Source organism: Chenopodium quinoa, unplaced genomic scaffold (genome assembly GCF_001683475.1).
Source record: "Chenopodium quinoa cultivar QQ74 unplaced genomic scaffold, ASM168347v1, whole genome shotgun sequence".
Lineage (NCBI taxonomy): Eukaryota > Viridiplantae > Streptophyta > Magnoliopsida > Caryophyllales > Amaranthaceae > Chenopodium > Chenopodium quinoa.
The window spans coordinates 1,611,219-1,628,663 of NW_018743514.1; the positions used below are offsets into that span (position 1 = coordinate 1,611,219).

The window sequence follows — 17,445 nt, forward strand, 5'->3', positions numbered from 1 at the left end:
GGTAGATTTGTCTTTTCATGATTAAAATCAATTCCCAACCTTCATACCTGCCACCCCTGGTATTATTTTTTTGAAACATAAAATCCCATTCCCACCCAACTCCCTCCTACCAAACTAGGGAGTTTTTGTACATTGGGATAAAAATTCCATTCCCATTCCCATTCAAACGCCCCCCTACCAAACGCCCCCTGAGAATACACAAGAGGGGTATAAAGACTACAAACCCTTTTTAACATTATATCAATTATGTATATCCATAAACATTACTCAATACACACCAAGTTGAACCCTCAGTATATTCCGCAAACTACAAAGAATTACCCTATGAAAAAGCATCTTATGGCAGCTACTATTTACTACACCACGAAAATCTAAGAGGAAAAAATTTTCTATACAAAGATTTTCTTACAGGGAGGCCAAAAGATCTCTCATTTCAGATACAGAGGGGATGTTCTCAGTGGGGTAAACCTTGGCCACAAGTTGTGCAAAGCTCTCATACTTGTCCAGAAACTCTTTCTGCAAATATAACGCTTTCCATCAGTTAATTTTTCTTATGATATACAGCAGTTGCATAGAATTACCATACACATAATGTGGGTGATCAAAGCAGATTGAAAGATGAATGTCTATAAGATGTTCACTCGGCTTACCTTGCATTTATCCCACAATGAGGGTAATAACTCCTCCGAAGTCAAGTTCTTCTGCAATTTTTTGGACATTGCTTGGATGGATTTGTCAACCTGAAGTAAAATGTAGCCAAAGTAATGGTCACGCAGGAGGTTCACCGAGGAGTTATTGTAGAGACTAATAGAAGATGAACAAGATTAAAAATCTTAGGATATGATGTTATTAGAAGCTTATCTTGACTTACCCCAGACAAGCTAGCTTTCAACACTTTCCGGAGATCCATTTTAGACAATCCAAGCTGGAATGGAATCTGTAGATGACAGACAAATCAAAGTCAGGCATCAGCTTCACTATATCAAATTTTCTTTTCTTCTCTATCATCCTATATAATCGAAAAGTAGGAAAGGTTCACGTGGTATAAGGGCTATAACAATGAACAAAGCCACACACAATATCTGATTTTTGGACGCTGGTATACAAATGATTATATTAATAAGGGATGTGCCATAACATATGCAGAAACTCCGAAAAGTTTATTAGAGACTTGAATTTTTCATAATAAATGGGGCGTATTTCATCATTTCGTAAAAATCAAAGGAAAAAATCAAGTAACAGTCCACACAATGAGAAAATACCTGAGCAGAATGAAACTAATCAAGCATTAAGTATAAATATCCTTATAGACAACAACCGCTACAGGAGGCTCTTGGGTTAAAGGGTCTGGGAAGACCAGATGAATGTGACATTTCTCTGAATACCAGCAATAGATGTACTAATTGTACATCAAAAAGAAGATTTGGCCAAGCAGATAGAAAATAAGAAAATGAACAGAAAAAAAAAACAGTTTAGGCTCCCAACTTATAAGAGACCTTTTTTCCATTGGTCAAAGGTCAAGTGTCTATTTTTCATTTGTTCTGAAAATGCCACTAGTCTTTCTCACACACTATATTTCTGCCTTCCTTTCTTCTCCTTCAAAGGCTTCACAAACTTAGGAATCTTTGGAAACTACATTGATACCAATTGAAGGCATGTCTATCAATTTATCTATTAAGAGTTTTGACAAGAGAGTTTTGTCATCAACAAGGACAAAGGGCCTACATAAGGACTCTCACCATGTTAATTCGATGTTCAAACTTGGTATGGAAATGCATTTTGCTACCTAGTTTTATTAACTTGGACAAAATACCACTTGCACGTTTGCAGTTGGGATCAGTGAGTTAAATACACTGCTCACACATCATGGTCACAACAGCAAAACCCAGGTATGGACTGGTTTTATTTCATACTACCAAGCAATAGCACAGATCTAAGAAGGAAAAGGGGAAAAAAATTAGGAAGAAAAGGAAGCCTGATAGACCTCTTGAGTGAGATTCAGCTTCAAAGGCCTTTACTCAAGCAGCAGGTCATATCTGAGATGGATGATGGCCACAATCATATTTTTCTTTATTATGGAGTAGTTTGGTTGGTGATTGTGGGGGCATCCTAACGATAGTGCTCAAATTTTAGGACATCCATCGAGCTCAGAGTTCCTTAAATGACAAGAACTGGCTAGTAGGGCCCAGTCATGCCCAAAATGTGACCTCTCAAGCCTGATGAATAAAGGAAGCCTTGGATGGCCTCATTACCTAGGGTATTTTTCACTCATTGGGCAATGAAGGAGCAAGTGGATGCAGGCACGTTTAAAGAGGAGCATGTGTCGGTATTCATTCAGAAAAATGTAACCTCGCATATGCTTTCTAAGCTCGTGTTCAGACTTGGGAATTATGCATGAAGATGCCTGCAAGAGCCACCTGTTGGATTCTGTAAGTTATAAATTCTAATGGTGTTCAAGGGACCTTACGTGGATTTACAGCTTCTACCATAATTATTGTCATCAATTTGTGAAAGTCTGTGTTCTATGCTCAACATCCCTGACAGACACTTCACAATATTGTGATAGTTTAAGAGTACAACAAGTTTTAAATCAATACCAGCAAGATGGGCTCTCTACAAACTTATAAAATATGCTCACTAATCAACAGATCATAATAGATTATAGACCACACCTCTCCCGAGCCTAATTCCCTGCCAGAGCACACAAATGATAAACTCGAAAGAAGCAACAAGAAATTGATTATGCTACTGTGGGGAATAAAAACTAATTTCAGATTTGTAAGATGGACAACACCAATTGCGTCGAGATGGAATAGTTTGATTACTTCAACAGTATCTCCTTTTATGTACTAATTTGACATACTTCCCACTAAGTTAAAGACTCGAGATAAGAGAATGAGATAATAATGATAACTTCAAAATTTTACACACGTCCTAGAAATAATGTATTATCACATTCACATCCACATTCAAACTGTATGTTACAAAGCCTCTACAAGAAAAACGCCAAGTAGCTGAAAATTGTAAATTCTATGACATGCATTCATCAGATACTTACTTCTTCTGGTGTTATGGTGTACATGAGGTCTTCAATCCTTCTAGCAAATTGGAAAAGCCGTTCAAATTGCTGTCAATAATTGTCGAAAAAATTCTGGCTGAGTTAACTTAGCGAATATTACTTGCTAGTACAACTAACAAAAGAACCATGTATTGCAGAAGGATACCAGTATAAACACAAGACAAAAAGTGTCATGAAAAACTTGCTTACTCACGTAATATATAATCATGCTTATGTGGCGCGTACATGCTTGCTCATATGCTTCGCTTGCCTGGTGGTAGAACTTTGCTAGAGTTGGCACAACATTTGCAAGTTCATATAAACTGCAATCAATTGCCTATATAATCAGCTTGTTGAATATAACAAGTAACAGAAAGTTGGCACAATTATGAAGATGAAATTAGTACCTATTCTGAAACGCAGCATAATTCTCCAAAAGAAAAACATCTGCATATTTCGGGTCAGTCTGGGCAATTTTCTCCAAGGTCACAAACATAATGCTAACCTGTCAACAAATTAAGTTCTTGTGACTAATAATTTATATTCTTAAACAAGAAAGAAAACACCCAAAGTGTGATCCTAAATGGATTTTTCATTTCATTTCAAACAGGGTTCTTGATTAAAGGACAACTTGTCTATCCTTTCTCAGTATTGCTTTTTCAGCAGTTATAAAATTTATTTTCTTAATAAAATAAAAAATGGTACAGAGTATAGAGTATGATTACACACAAACACCACATTCTTAAACAATAAATATATAAAGCTAGTACCAATGACTAAGTAGTAAAGTTAATCAAAGGTGTATTTTTTTTTTTTTTCTTTTTTAATTTAGAGGTTACAAAAAAGTTAAAATAAGGAGAATATAACTTTTTAAAACCAAAACATTTATAAGCAGCCAGAATTGGATCAACCCATAGCTGAATACATTGATACTTACAAATTTTGTATATGCCTGGTCAACTAAATCCCTGGATTGTCCCTGAATATACTGCTCCATACGAGTTGCAAGTGTAGCAAATCTATGCACAAAAAAAAAATTAAGTATCAAATGTATTCAGGAGATAAAGGCGAGTTGAATTGTTGCTTCCAGGATTTTATTTTTCTATATTGCTCTTATAAAAGTTAAAATACAGAATAAGTATATAATTATAAAGTACTTTCAACAAAAAACAAGAAAAGAAATCGAAACAGGTTAGGTAATCATACTTATTTTTCTTACTACCTCAAATTTATCAAGACAACACATAAAAGACACGAGGCATTAGCAAATAGAAGTTCCTTCTAGTCCATTTTGCTTTTAATACTTCTTGCATTTTGTTTAGTTGTGTAATTAACTGTTACATTAAGCAAACACACAGCTTTAACCATTAATATCTTTAAATATGTAAAACAAACATAAAGAGTTAATAATTTGATATTTAAATTTTTTTTTGAGAAAATCTAGCATTCCACATGACTATATTTTTCCTTACGTATATATAACCAAAGATGGTCAAAGTGGGATATTGATGTACAAGTACTACCTAAACATTACCAAAAGTAAACAAGGTACCAATAAAAACAAAAAAAGAGAAGGCTTCATAAACTCCTTCGTCCTACATTATTTTTTGCACTTACTTTTTCATAAAGCCCACATTAGATTTCAGAATCCATTTTGAACACATACTTAGGATCACACACTTGCTTTCTCTTCAATGTAAATTACCTACTATCTCCTATCACATCTTACTTATCCTAAGCCTCACTATAATATTACCCACTATCTCTAATCACATATACACTTTTACACTATTACCTGTACCACCAATATCATTGAAACTTTTAGTTGATAGAGCAGAAATTTGACTTTAGGGCCATGCCCAATTACAAAAATTAATGCAAGACGAAGGGAGCATAATCTCACTTTTAGCAAAGAACATAAGATCCTGACTTATGTTACGTAACCAAATTCAAGCCAGGAAAGCAAACATCATGAATGAACTATTCCTGAAGACTGCTGCCTCTTATAACAGGGGCCCTACTCTAGAAGTATCTCACCTTCTAAAGAGAAAAAACAATAAGAAGAGATTCCTATATAAAATGTTTACAAGTAATTTTCACCTTGGTATGTATGACAGGACACCCATCTGCCGGACATTTCTCTCATTTCTTTCAATCTGGTGACAAGCCTCATCAACAAACTGCAAGGATATCATAATATCATAGACTTTCCAAGAATCAAAATTACTTTTGGTTGGTGCATGTAAACATCATAATTGCAATGGAACCAGCTTATAATAACTGACTTCCAAAAATCAAAATTACTATTGGTACATGTTAAATGCTGTAACTTACTCTGCTAAACTGCATGGAGATCCTAGATTCAAGATCACCAAGCAAGAGACGCACAAATCCAGCTGCATCAGCTTTCTGACCAGAAAGATAGCGTTCTGTAATCCCATGCATCGATATACATCGCAAGGGGTCAATCTTGTAGGCCCAATCCACAACAGCATAGAAGTCTTCCTGAGATTTAATCAGAACACAAAATGGTTGAGTTAGTTGACGATAGTAGGGATTATCTAGATTTGTAGAGTTTAGACATTGCAGATGGACATTCGTGCGAAGGTTGTCGTCAAAAAGTAACCTTTCACCTATCTATGACAGCACATGAGACTGAATTTTGGTCTTGTTGGGTAATCAACTATTGGGGCTTGGCTTTTGGCTGTTTCACCTAGCTTGTTAGACAATTACTAGCATTCATTGTATTTATTGGTTGTCTGAGGGGACTGGGTGTATGTTGTTCCATGTAGGTTTTTAAATCTGGTCGAAAAGCCATTGATTGAACATAGTTTTTGGCTGTTTGACCAAATAAATTGCCACAAACCGGCCACGATCAAGCAAAAAGTCATTCACTAAACAATGCCCTTGTCACATCCTTTTGCTCCCTTTAAAACAAAAGGGGAAAGAGGGCACTGCTGAGAAGGATCAAAGGGGACGGAGAAAATATTCGTTTGTAAAAGTTGAAATATATCCAAAGTAGGTGCAAAACCTAGGATATATAGTGACAATATAAGAGGTGAAGGTACATGCCTTAAAAAGTGATGCATGTATTCCTGCAATTAAATTTATTCATTTATACAAGGAACATATCACCCTTGCATATGCATACTATGTTTTCAAACATATATCTTGAAATAGCTGGCCTTTTGAAGAACAAATTGCATGATAATTTCATATAGAAAGAAGACAAGGATATATGTTAGTTTTAAATTTAACATGTTTAGGAGACCTCTAGTGAACCCTGAATCTAGTGCCTCATGCCACAGAGCATGCTAACACACTGGCCAATAGTTTGATAAACACTTATCTCTTTCTATAATAGCAGATAATGCCACTTTTTTTATTAAAGGGTCATTTTTCCATTTGCCTTGCAAACTTTCATATTTGGTGCAAATTCCACTGCACCAGCACAAATATTAATACTTCAAAAAGCAGTAAACACATCCAAACAATACTCATCATTCACATGCTACAAAACGAAATTCTTCACCGCAATGGCTTAAAGGCATAAGAGAATACAAGTTCATCAATGAGAAGATTTCAAATAAATTGAAGATAATTAGCAAAATTACCTGAATCCCATCCAGCAACTCTTGCAGACATTCATTTAATGCTGCCAACTCAACAGAATTTTTACCTAGGCATAATAAATAGAATACATAAATTACAAGTATCAATCTACAAGGGGCAAAGGCATTAGACAAAAAGATGAATATTTGGTGCCAAAAGATGAAATATACCTGCTTTGCTATCATTGTCATCAATATCCATGATTCCAAGATCATCATCATCGACATCATCCACATTTGATGCGGACTTACCATTGGGAACTCCTCCCGGTGGATTGAGAGCAGGAACTTCAAAGCACATGAAGTGAGCAAAAAAGGAACTCTGAGATTCAAAAGGCTTCCCGTAAGACAGCAAGTTACAAATTAGAATCAATAACACAAATTTGCTGGAATATAACCTCATCAACAAGGAGTGGAACAAATATTTTAAGCATTTTGGCATAAGCATCAGAAACTGCTGAAGTGTCTGCATTGCTCACAGTTTGACCAGCACCAGCAGAGGCATCCAACCAAACAGTTGGATTTCTTGATGCTTTAGTGCTGGCTCGAAGCTCATTTGCAAATTCTCTAGCCTGCATAGCACAACAGGAATATACAAAGAAGAAATGAGATAAGAGAAAAGAGTTTTAATTTCAGCTTAGGTTGATGAAGATATTTTTTTTTTTTTTCCTGCAAACAGATCATCAGTCCAAATAACCTAGGATCCTCTTCTAGCAACAATCCCTTTGCGTTCCTTTTTCTTTTATGAAAGGATGTTTGGGAAAAATATAACTATGAAGAAAAAATGCCATGGACAAGAAGATAATTCAGTTTTAGACCACAAAAAAAAAAAAAAAAAAAAAAAAAAAAAAAAAAAAAATCAGCAAAATGTATCACCATTAAACAATACCACACCATGCCTCAATATTACGCCATTGATGCAGCTAGGCACAGGTAAACCATTGGTCAGTCCAAAAGAAACTTTGCTGGCTGGGTTACGAGAATTAGACATCAATCATCTGAGTTTCTCAGCGATTCTCACATTAAGCAGAATATTTCTCAGAAACTTTTTCATTTTCAAATGAAATACATTGGTATGCGACTATACGTACAGAGCAGCTGATGTCTTAGATTCAATGTGTAAACATAATCAAATTCTTTTCTGGAAAGTTCAAGCCACTGTACCTTAATTTAAAGGCACTCTATTTGTCATTAAATATCAAGTTGGTAACCAGTACGATTAACAATCCAGAACTATTAAATCCACTCACCTCTCTACGGAGAAGCAAGTTCAGAGAGCTACAATATGCTTTCCTCAATGGACCCAAGCAATTCTTATCAAGGCTCTGGAACATCAAAAGAAAGGGATGAGATTAAAGAAGAAAGACGCAAGCAAATATGACAACAGATTTCAGTGTTAGAACCTTCAAATGTTGCAGAAGCCGAGCATATGTCCTGCATTTATACCGCAGATCAGCATGGTCTGGTCGATTTAGCTGTCCACGCTGCTCAATGATACACAATGATTAATCTTAACCAAAGAAATAATTTTGCCAAATGTGTGCAGCAATAAGTTGATCCAATTACCTGAGAAAAGTAACTTTTGTCACTTATCATGAAGTCCACCAAGCTGGCAAAGTAGTTCCTCAAGAACTCAGATGCTCTCCGAACAAACGTACTTTTGAGCTTTTCAACTTCTGCTTTTTTTTCTCTAATCTGTGATATTTTTTGAGATAAAGAGGTGCTAAGTAATCAAATAAAAAATTACAAGAACAAGCAGTATACACAAAATTGCAAGATTACATATGCCCGGGGGGGGGGGGGGGGGGGGGGGGTGAGGCGGCGCTATCTAAAAGTACTGCAAAATACCAAAAATGACCCTAAGAATATCACTGATTCACTGTACACAATCAAACCAGCGGAGAGAGCTAGACATGAAGTTGCAATATATACAAAATTGCAAGAATACATATGCCCAGGTGGAGGTTATCTAAAAACACCACAAAATACAAAAACGAGCCTAAGAATATCACCGTACCAAATCAAACCAGCAGAGAGAGCTAGACATGAAGTTTACTGGGAATTACACCCAAACATTAGAACAGCAAATTTAAAATGTTTCATTGTTGGACATGGAGGGGGGATATAAAAGGGAAAGATATCACAATTTTTTTATTTACAAAGCACAGTCAAGGTCAATTTTTCCTCACTTGTTTTAATCCTATGATTCTGCAATTAGAACACTTTTTATGTTAGGTGAAAAATTTTCAGTTAGAATAAACAACTAAACTGAAGTTTTTTTAGAAATACTTCTTCCGTCCTTTAATATTTGTCTTGTATACTACTTTGGTCTAATTATCACTGTCAATTCTCTCTGGGAACCCCACTAACTTCTCTCACACTATCATTTTTTTTTTTCTTTTTACACCAGCTACCCCAAAAGGCTACACCCCAAGCCTAAAAAAGTATTTTTTTTTTTTTAAGAAAAAAAAAATACTTTAGGACAGATTGAGTATGATATTTCATTTACTTGCAACGCAAGCATTAGGCTCTCAAACATATCATTCAATGTTGATGACGCTGCTATAGAATTATCAGATGAACAAACAAATGCCCACATAAAGCAAGTCTGAGGTACTGCTTTCGAGAAGAAAAAATAAATAAATAAATAAAAGATACTTGGATCATACCGCACGCATGTTTGCAAAAGTGGTATCCAGATTCGGGACTTCCAAGCCACGGAGAGCACCACTTAGCCATTCACATGCTTCAATATTTTTGATCATGTTTGATTCATCAAAGGAACCTCCTGTAAGACATGTTGCATACTAGATGCAGGGAAATCGTCAATTCAGATTTGAAGCACCAAACAAGCAAAGATAGGAAGGGAAGAAGCATACCTCAGAAGGAACACGTAATCGCTCAAGAAGCTTGTCAAGTTCCTCGATCAACGATTTGTTGTTTACAGATTGCATCTCCAGCTTGTTATTACGGCTTTCTATCTGAATATAATAAACAAGAAAGAGACGAGGTGTTCGGGAAGAAAATGAAACAAGTCAGAACTGAGAAGCTGGAACTACTTAAGGATCTGCATGCTTTATCTGTTCACAACAATAACATTCTTATGAATTGCAAAAGCAATTATATCGTTCTTGACTAAAGTAATGACATTCTTTCATATTCTTTCAAGATTATAGAATCATAAATCAATAATTGAGGGATATTTTATGGTCAACAAGATTTTATTTAAGACACCAACTTGAATGTACCAAATCACAGGTTACCATGTATAATTTCTAATAAATCAATAGAAGCAATTTTATGCAGAAAAAAAGTAAAGCTTAAGCAAAAACATGTTATGCAAGTGCAATTGTATTCAGCAACAATAATATATAAGAAATGAAAAACAGTTAAAAGTCAAGTTCACCTACCGACTCGATGTCTTCTCTCATGTGTCTCAATTTCACATTGAATATCCCCAGCCACTCATCCATATCATCCACACAATTCAAGGCATTATCAAGCCCTCTTAATACCTGCATTTAATAAAACCTGTTACTTAGCTTATCAATATAAGATTTAGGGTACTCCAAATAAATCATATTCACTCAAGTAATTCTTGGAATATCTATAATTGTAATAGCAATGGTCCAAATCAATAGTTGTCACCAAGGGGTTTGAAATCTTCCCCGTCCCTACTGATATTACTCATCAATCATGTTTGATTATCAAAAGAGCATGAATGGTTTTTTATGCAATTATTTCAACAATTCTTAGCTAAGGTAATTAGATCACTAAATTCCAGCTCAACAAGTTTCATATTTTTTTCTTGGGGAGAAGGTGACTGGACGAGCTTAAAACCATAATTATTTTATAAGAAAACAAAAATTATTTAACAGAAAGAATAATAAAAGTATGGAAGCCAGAAGTCCACTAACAATCAAGGCAAAACAAAATAAAGAACTTCTGGAATGATTATTTGTGGAATGCAAATTTACTCCTTCAGATCAAAGTTTTCATCCTTACTGTTATTATTACTCTTATATGGAAGACATTTGAAAGCCAGAATGAGAGTACAACTTTATCTGTTGTTGCATGTAGTGTGAGTGGATTCAAAAGTTAAATTGCTTGAACATTGTAAGAGGGGAAAAATACAAACAAAAATATCAACAAAAGGCCTATAAAAAAACCAGGGACAAATTAACTCTTTTGGTTAAAAGCAAAGCAGACGAATTTAGAAAATAAGAACAACGCTAAAAGCAGTTTACCTGTTCCACCAAGGGTTCTGTTTCCAAGATAGCATGAACATTTGCTGCTTCTAAAGCCTGAAGTTCACGCTTCAACCTTTCAGAAAAAGCTTCTGCTTCTCCAATACCCATGACATACCTGCATTTGACAAATCAATCAGGGCCATATAATGTAAACAGACAACATAAAAAATTTAAATTAGAAGAAATATTCCCAAAAGCAATAGGTAGAATCTACACTGCTGCAACAATTGAGAAGCAAATTAAAAAAAAAAAAAAAAAAAAACAAAAAAAAAAAAAAACCAAGCCAAATATGTCCTCTGCTTTTTAATACATGCAACAAGTTCACCTTACTATACAATTATAAAGCCTCAATTAGAGAGTAAGGTTATGTTACATTTACTCAGTCATTCTTGTTCTTTTATTTTACCGACAATCGTTGAAAGATTTCAAATAGCAAATTAGTAAAACTGAATAAGAACCCAGTGGTGTCCAAACGCACAAAAATTCAAATAAGTGTGAATGAAGGTAGCCAAAACAGTAAAAGTAAGAATGCATACGTGCCAAGAAGAGCTTCCATATCCTCTTCTTCTGCCTGGGATACAAGATCCTTCTCCACATTAACCTTCATATCTTTTTCAGCCATCGTTGTAGGAACAGGCCCGTCTTCAGAATTTACCTGATTGGTAGTGGTGGTGGTAGTAGTGTTTTCCTGTTGTGCATTAAGACAATGTAAACAGCTAGATCAAGGGGAACCTCTGATCAAAAAAAAAAAAAAAAACAAAGGGACTTAATGGGATAACTGATGATGGAATATCTGTTAAGAGGACAAATTGTATGTTTTTGACAAGTTAGGGAAGTCCAAAAGAAGAAGAAAAATACTGGGATATAATTTCTCCCTCTTCATCATCCCTTTTACTCCAATCCTGCCAGGAAACAGTAGCTAGAGACTTTGGCAACCAGACCAATGGTTGGATCTAGCCACAAGCAGAGGAACACTGGTAACCTCATTTCTGTTGGCAGCTCTGAGGTGGTGGTAGTAAAGGAGGTGGCTAGGGATATGAGAGCAAACCATAAGCAAGAGAGATGAAGAGGGAGGAGGGAGGAATCAGTAACCCAGAGGGATGGTGAGTAATAATTAACCATCTGGAGTAATGATTTACCTCACTTAATTATCTCTCCCAATGCACCCACTCAACATTTCCAGAAATTTTCAGTTCTTAATTTTTACCCTTCCATTACCTTCATTTCAGGCATATTTAAACTTAGACAGTTCAACAATTGCCTGAGATATTTAAACCTACTGACATTTCTACATTTTCTTTCCCTGTTGCTAGGAAGAAATTCTTTTTTCAAGTTTCAGAACATTAACCTCAAAAACTTCGTAAACATTTTTTTTTTTTTTTTTTTTTTTTTTGTTGGTAAGTACAGCTTTTGCACTCGATAAAGCTATAAAAGGATAGATTGCAAACACTATAATTAGATGTTTGACTAGGCAGACCACTAACCAACCCCCCAAAATCTGAATACTTCACAACAAGCTCTTCACCAAGCAAGAAAAGTTCACAATGCTTTTATGCATCTTCACTTGGCCCTTTATGGCTTTTACCACATATAATGGGTAAGAATAGGTCCACATATGCCCAATCTAGTGTAGGTTTTCTTGGAGTCTTCTGCAGGTTTTAAGGAGGCTATAATGACAAGAAAATGAGATACACACTTGATGCTGAATTGCTGACAAGTAATCATCTTCATAATGGCTGGAGAAGTGATTCTAACAAGGTCTGCAAGAAGCTCTTTGTCTCAATGACTGTCTTCCTTAAAGTAATGCTAATTGTTATGTTGGCTTGCCATCTTCTTATAGTACAAGCTTTTCGAAGTAAGGGGGTGGAGTGGGTCTACCTTTTATTTCAAAGCACTAGCAATTTGCAAGATTCCTATGATAGATTAGGCAAGCCATAAGCAATGTGAAATTTTATAATTATAATATACTTGCTTAGAGAGGAGCAAACAACGACGACAACAACAATTGAAGCCAAAATTCCAAGAGAGGAGCATGTGGAAGTTTTAAAGTAGGGCTTCAAAGTTCCAACCAAGTGGCTGTCTTGTCAGGGTAAGGGGATAATCATAATATCATTGAATGGACGGAAAAGGAATGCCAAATGGAAGACACGGGATGTTAACAAAGTAACAAAACCACATTCCGTAAACCAGAAGGGAAAAACACACCACAGCTTTAGAATGAAACGGTATACATAGAATGATGATTATTATTATAACTAAAATATCAAAAGATAATGGATTACCTATACACCTCAGTTTTTTCTTCTTTGGTTCTATTCACTTTCTGTCTAACTTTTTTTTTTTTTTTTTTTTTTCCCCATTTTACTCTGTTCCATATTTGACATACTCCCTCCTTCAAACCAAAAAAAAAAAAAAAATTGACATACTCCCTTTTTATCCCCACAGTTTACCCCTTTCCATGTTCACTCACTAACTTTATCTTACACCTTCCCACCTATCGTCTAACATACTCTCTCTTACCTTTTTTTACACCCTCTCATGCTTTTCAAAGCTTCTAAAATGTGAGTGGGTGCGAGAGCGAGAGACAATATTCAAATGGGAAAAGGAAAAAAAAAAAAAAAAAGCGACAAAAATAATCCAGCTCGAACCTATAGGGTGCAAACAAATGTTTTACATACAACTAAAAATATTTCCATACCTTTGCCCAAAGAGCCATTTCAACAACATCTATTCCAACAACTTTTGGAAGACGACCAAGCATGTCCTTGCAGACGTTCAATATACAAAGTAAGAGACGATTCCTGAAAACACAAAGGCATGAGATGTGAATGACATGAGTACAAATTAGACTCATATTGGGAAGAAAAAGGGCTCCACAAATAATACCTATCATCAGTATTCCGCATGGTCCACTGTGGAGGAGCAACTGTTTGGTTCCTCAGGTTATCAAAGCCCTACAGGAATAGAAAGTCAAGAGATTGTCAAGAAGAATGTAGGTCGCAAAACCCAGGAAATATATATCCCACGTGCTAAAAGAGAGAGTAAGCGATACCAGAGTAAAAGTGCATCCACTGGGATCATTTGAGTTAACCTCCACCTTTGAAAGATGTTTTAGCTTATATATTTTAGCTGGCTTCAAGAGAGATAATGAAATAACAGAGAACAGTTAGTCCAGAAACTATAATCAAACCGAAAAGCTTAAGCTACCATAAAGCCTAAGATAACCATTCAAAACCTAAAATACATCAATTACTATTGTTCTTACTGAATGTCTCTCGGCAGTTTTAGTAGTTAACATTTCCCAATCTCTTAAAAACTCACGATTTTTCTCGCAGTTTAAATGTTCTAACTCAAGATTTATCTCAGCAGTTTTAGTAGTTAGTATATCCCAAACTCTTAAAATTCTCATCAATCCAAGTAAATCTTAATATGCCTGAGGAAATTGGCTTTTGAGAAATTATACAATAGGGTGCCAAGTCATCGGCGATAAACTTTTCACTTTTCATTGAAATGACAAAATTACCTCAAGGATACCCCCATTTGAATATTTTAAGACACGCAAGAAAGCTTTTGTCCGCTGGCCCTTCTGTTTTACTGCATTAAGTGTAAGTTGTCAAAATCAAAGTTGCATCCTTATATGAGTTAGATGTCTACAAAAAAAAATCTGAACCTGAAGAGAAGAAGGGACACAGTAATTGAAGGAGAACAATGGAAACAACTGGTGCATAATTTTAAGCTATAAGAAATCGCATGACAGAACTTTGCATCGTCAAACAAAAGACCACAAACTTATGAGAAAATGAGAAGATAGATAACTGAGTAGATAGATTTAGGATCAAATGAGAAGAATTTTGAAATGAGAGGCATGAGAACAATTTTATGTGCATAATTTTCATATTAAACATATATATTTCTGAACTAAGCGAGGAACTTTATTTTAACTCAAACAAGAAGCGATTATTTCCTTATAAGAATGAGCATATTATTATATTTTTCCAGGAATCGAAAAAATAATTCACATTCAATAGAAAATTATGCACATGCATCCTTCTCATTCTTTTCATCCTAAGAAACATTTTATTGAATCACTTTCTAACATCATCACTCATCCCAGCAGCTTGGTGAGAGTCCTATAGGAAATTGGACCAGACTCCTCCAACTCACACAATGGTGGCAACCCGCAGCCAAAATTAGAATTACCTAATCAAAGTAGCACTTTAATATGCAGAACGTGTATACAGAATGCAATTCATTACCTTATTATGTTTAAAGAGTCCAGAAGTCGCACCAGAACATATGTACCAATGTGTGTTCCCAATATGTGATTCGCAAGGGGATAAATAAACAAGAACTAAGACTCTAAGAGAGAATGTGTTCCTAGCCAACAGTAGAACAAAGCAACCGAAAGAAGAGTCTTAGAAATTGTGCCCATGATACTCAAAATAGAAATTGTAATATGTCAATTATGCGACAATGCGTCATTCAAATACGCATCATATCATCACACTTGTTTGGGATGAGTTGGGTACAACTTTGTTAATTAAATGATACTCTTATGGCCAAAACGATGAAGAAAATTTGGCTTGCTGAAGTTTGGAAGAGGGATACAGTGGCAGGCACTTGTAAAGAAGAAAGCAACGAGTTTTTGAGGGTATGCGTACCCATGTCAAAGTTTCAACGATTGTTTTTTGGAAAGTAATACTTGTATACAACTAGAATCTCATTGAGGGCATGGGTCTTTTTGCCCAGAGTCCTAGTTTTAGAAACGGATTATAACCCTCTTAAATGTCCTAACACATGCCACTCAAACTCTTCAATTTACGTCAAGTGCCAGTATTGGATTTATAACAACTTTAACATGGTTGGTATACTCTTTAGCTCAAGTTTAAACCTGCTTAAAAGTCATAATCTAAATAGCACAACTATGATCACCATTGCAATAAAATAGCACACGGTTTGCAAATAATAATCTTTCATAAGATACTCTCAGCGGCACACGATCCACAACCAACGAACCTCAAAAAACACTTAGAATTAGACTTGTCCTCCTAATTAAGTCATTGCTTAACCATTTAAATTCACAATTTTGAGGGTGGCATCGGATAGGACAAATATTTAAACAAAAAAAAAATAATCCAATCATTCACAACTCACAAATTAGAATAGTTCAAATGCTAATATTAGTAGAAGAATATTAAACCCAATTTACAAAAATCATCACAATGCAGTAAAATAATTGAGAACAGAATAAAATCCTAAGACAGTAAAATTGCAAATGAGATATCAAATGTAAAATTGAGAAAAGATGAAGAACGTAACTGGAAATGGCAAGAACCCTAGGTTTGGCCATTTGACGGCCTAATTTGCCGGATTTGCCCCAAACACCACGACTCTTAGCAACACGGATCGACATAATGACCTTCTGCTTGGTGCCTTCAATGGCAGACTCACAAGCTCGTCGTAGCTCTTGATCATCGGCGCTAGATTTCGCCATTGTTGATGTTCTTCAGCTTCCTTCCAGCTCAATAGACTTTCTCCCAGATTTAGATGCTGTATTGGTGTGTGGTTGATTTTTCTATTTTTTATTATTTGTTTTACACGTTTGAAATTATTTGCCACGGGAATTTATTTACAGTTTGGAATGATGTTTAGCTTTTGGCTTCACGTTGGATCATTGGAATTTTTTTATTTTTTTTTTTCAACATAAACGAAAACTAGATCATTGGAATATTGGATGTGGATCAATTGATCAAAATGATCAATGTTTATGGTGGGAGACCAATTTATCTCTTGATAAACATATTCTCGGTTACCGGTAAGGATTAGTTGAGTCAGATTCCGGTCAAATTTAAATTTTGAATTTTGGTGGTGTCGAGTTTGATTTGGAAGAAGTTTATGACAGGTAAATATGGGTTCTAATCATTTTGGTTTAAAGTAAGTCGTGTTGACATATTATTTCGTGCTAGTTTTAGGTTGAGTACCGACAGGTGGGATAATATCAAACTAAAATCACCATGATTTAAATCAATAAGAAGTTATGTCGATTGTAATCGGTTTTCGATTTTCAAGTGGTTAAGTGCAAGTTTAGGTTTAAATCGTTGTTGTAATATCCTGGAAATTTCCTTCTTTAAAATACACTTTTTACTCTAAATAAAACTCATTTTAGAAAATAACCAAAATATTACCGCCACCTTGATAACAGCTAAGGCTATTTTCAAAGTCACACAGTAGAAGTCTAACTTAAAAACCAACTTTTCAAAATAAATAGCTTGAGTTCACAATCTCAAAACATAAGTAAAATAAAACATCCACAAGCTGGAACCAATATAGACATGGCTTTTCAAAACCTGATTAAAATAAAACATAACAATGTTAGTTCATAATTAATAAATCAACCATTCATAAATATAAAACTAAGAAAGCTTAACAAGTAACTCTCTGCACTCATTCCCTTCATGCTCTTCATCCTTCAACTACCTGTCACTTTCTCTTTATTTCAACCCCTCTACTCACCATATAAATGGCT

General features: G+C 35.2%; 1 protein-coding gene across 1 annotated transcript; it reads right to left on the minus strand.

The window, feature by feature from the left end:
* Nucleotides 1–208: 208 nt before the first annotated feature.
* LOC110739881 (exocyst complex component SEC3A-like) lies at nucleotides 209–16,718 on the minus strand. The gene is made up of 25 exons (XM_021920360.1): nucleotides 16,239–16,718; nucleotides 14,443–14,513; nucleotides 13,972–14,052; nucleotides 13,806–13,873; nucleotides 13,618–13,720; nucleotides 11,456–11,607; nucleotides 10,917–11,034; nucleotides 10,080–10,184; nucleotides 9,549–9,650; nucleotides 9,339–9,476; nucleotides 8,236–8,364; nucleotides 8,073–8,153; nucleotides 7,920–7,994; nucleotides 7,068–7,241; nucleotides 6,841–6,991; nucleotides 6,673–6,737; nucleotides 5,393–5,563; nucleotides 5,159–5,238; nucleotides 3,996–4,077; nucleotides 3,466–3,563; nucleotides 3,273–3,381; nucleotides 3,059–3,127; nucleotides 872–937; nucleotides 651–740; nucleotides 209–516 (listed from the first exon to the last, which is right to left on the minus strand). The coding sequence occupies exons 1-25, from the start codon at nucleotides 16,411–16,413 to the stop codon at nucleotides 406–408; spliced, it is 2,664 nt and encodes an 887-aa protein (XP_021776052.1). The 5' UTR covers nucleotides 16,414–16,718; the 3' UTR covers nucleotides 209–405.
* Nucleotides 16,719–17,445: the final 727 nt, after the last annotated feature.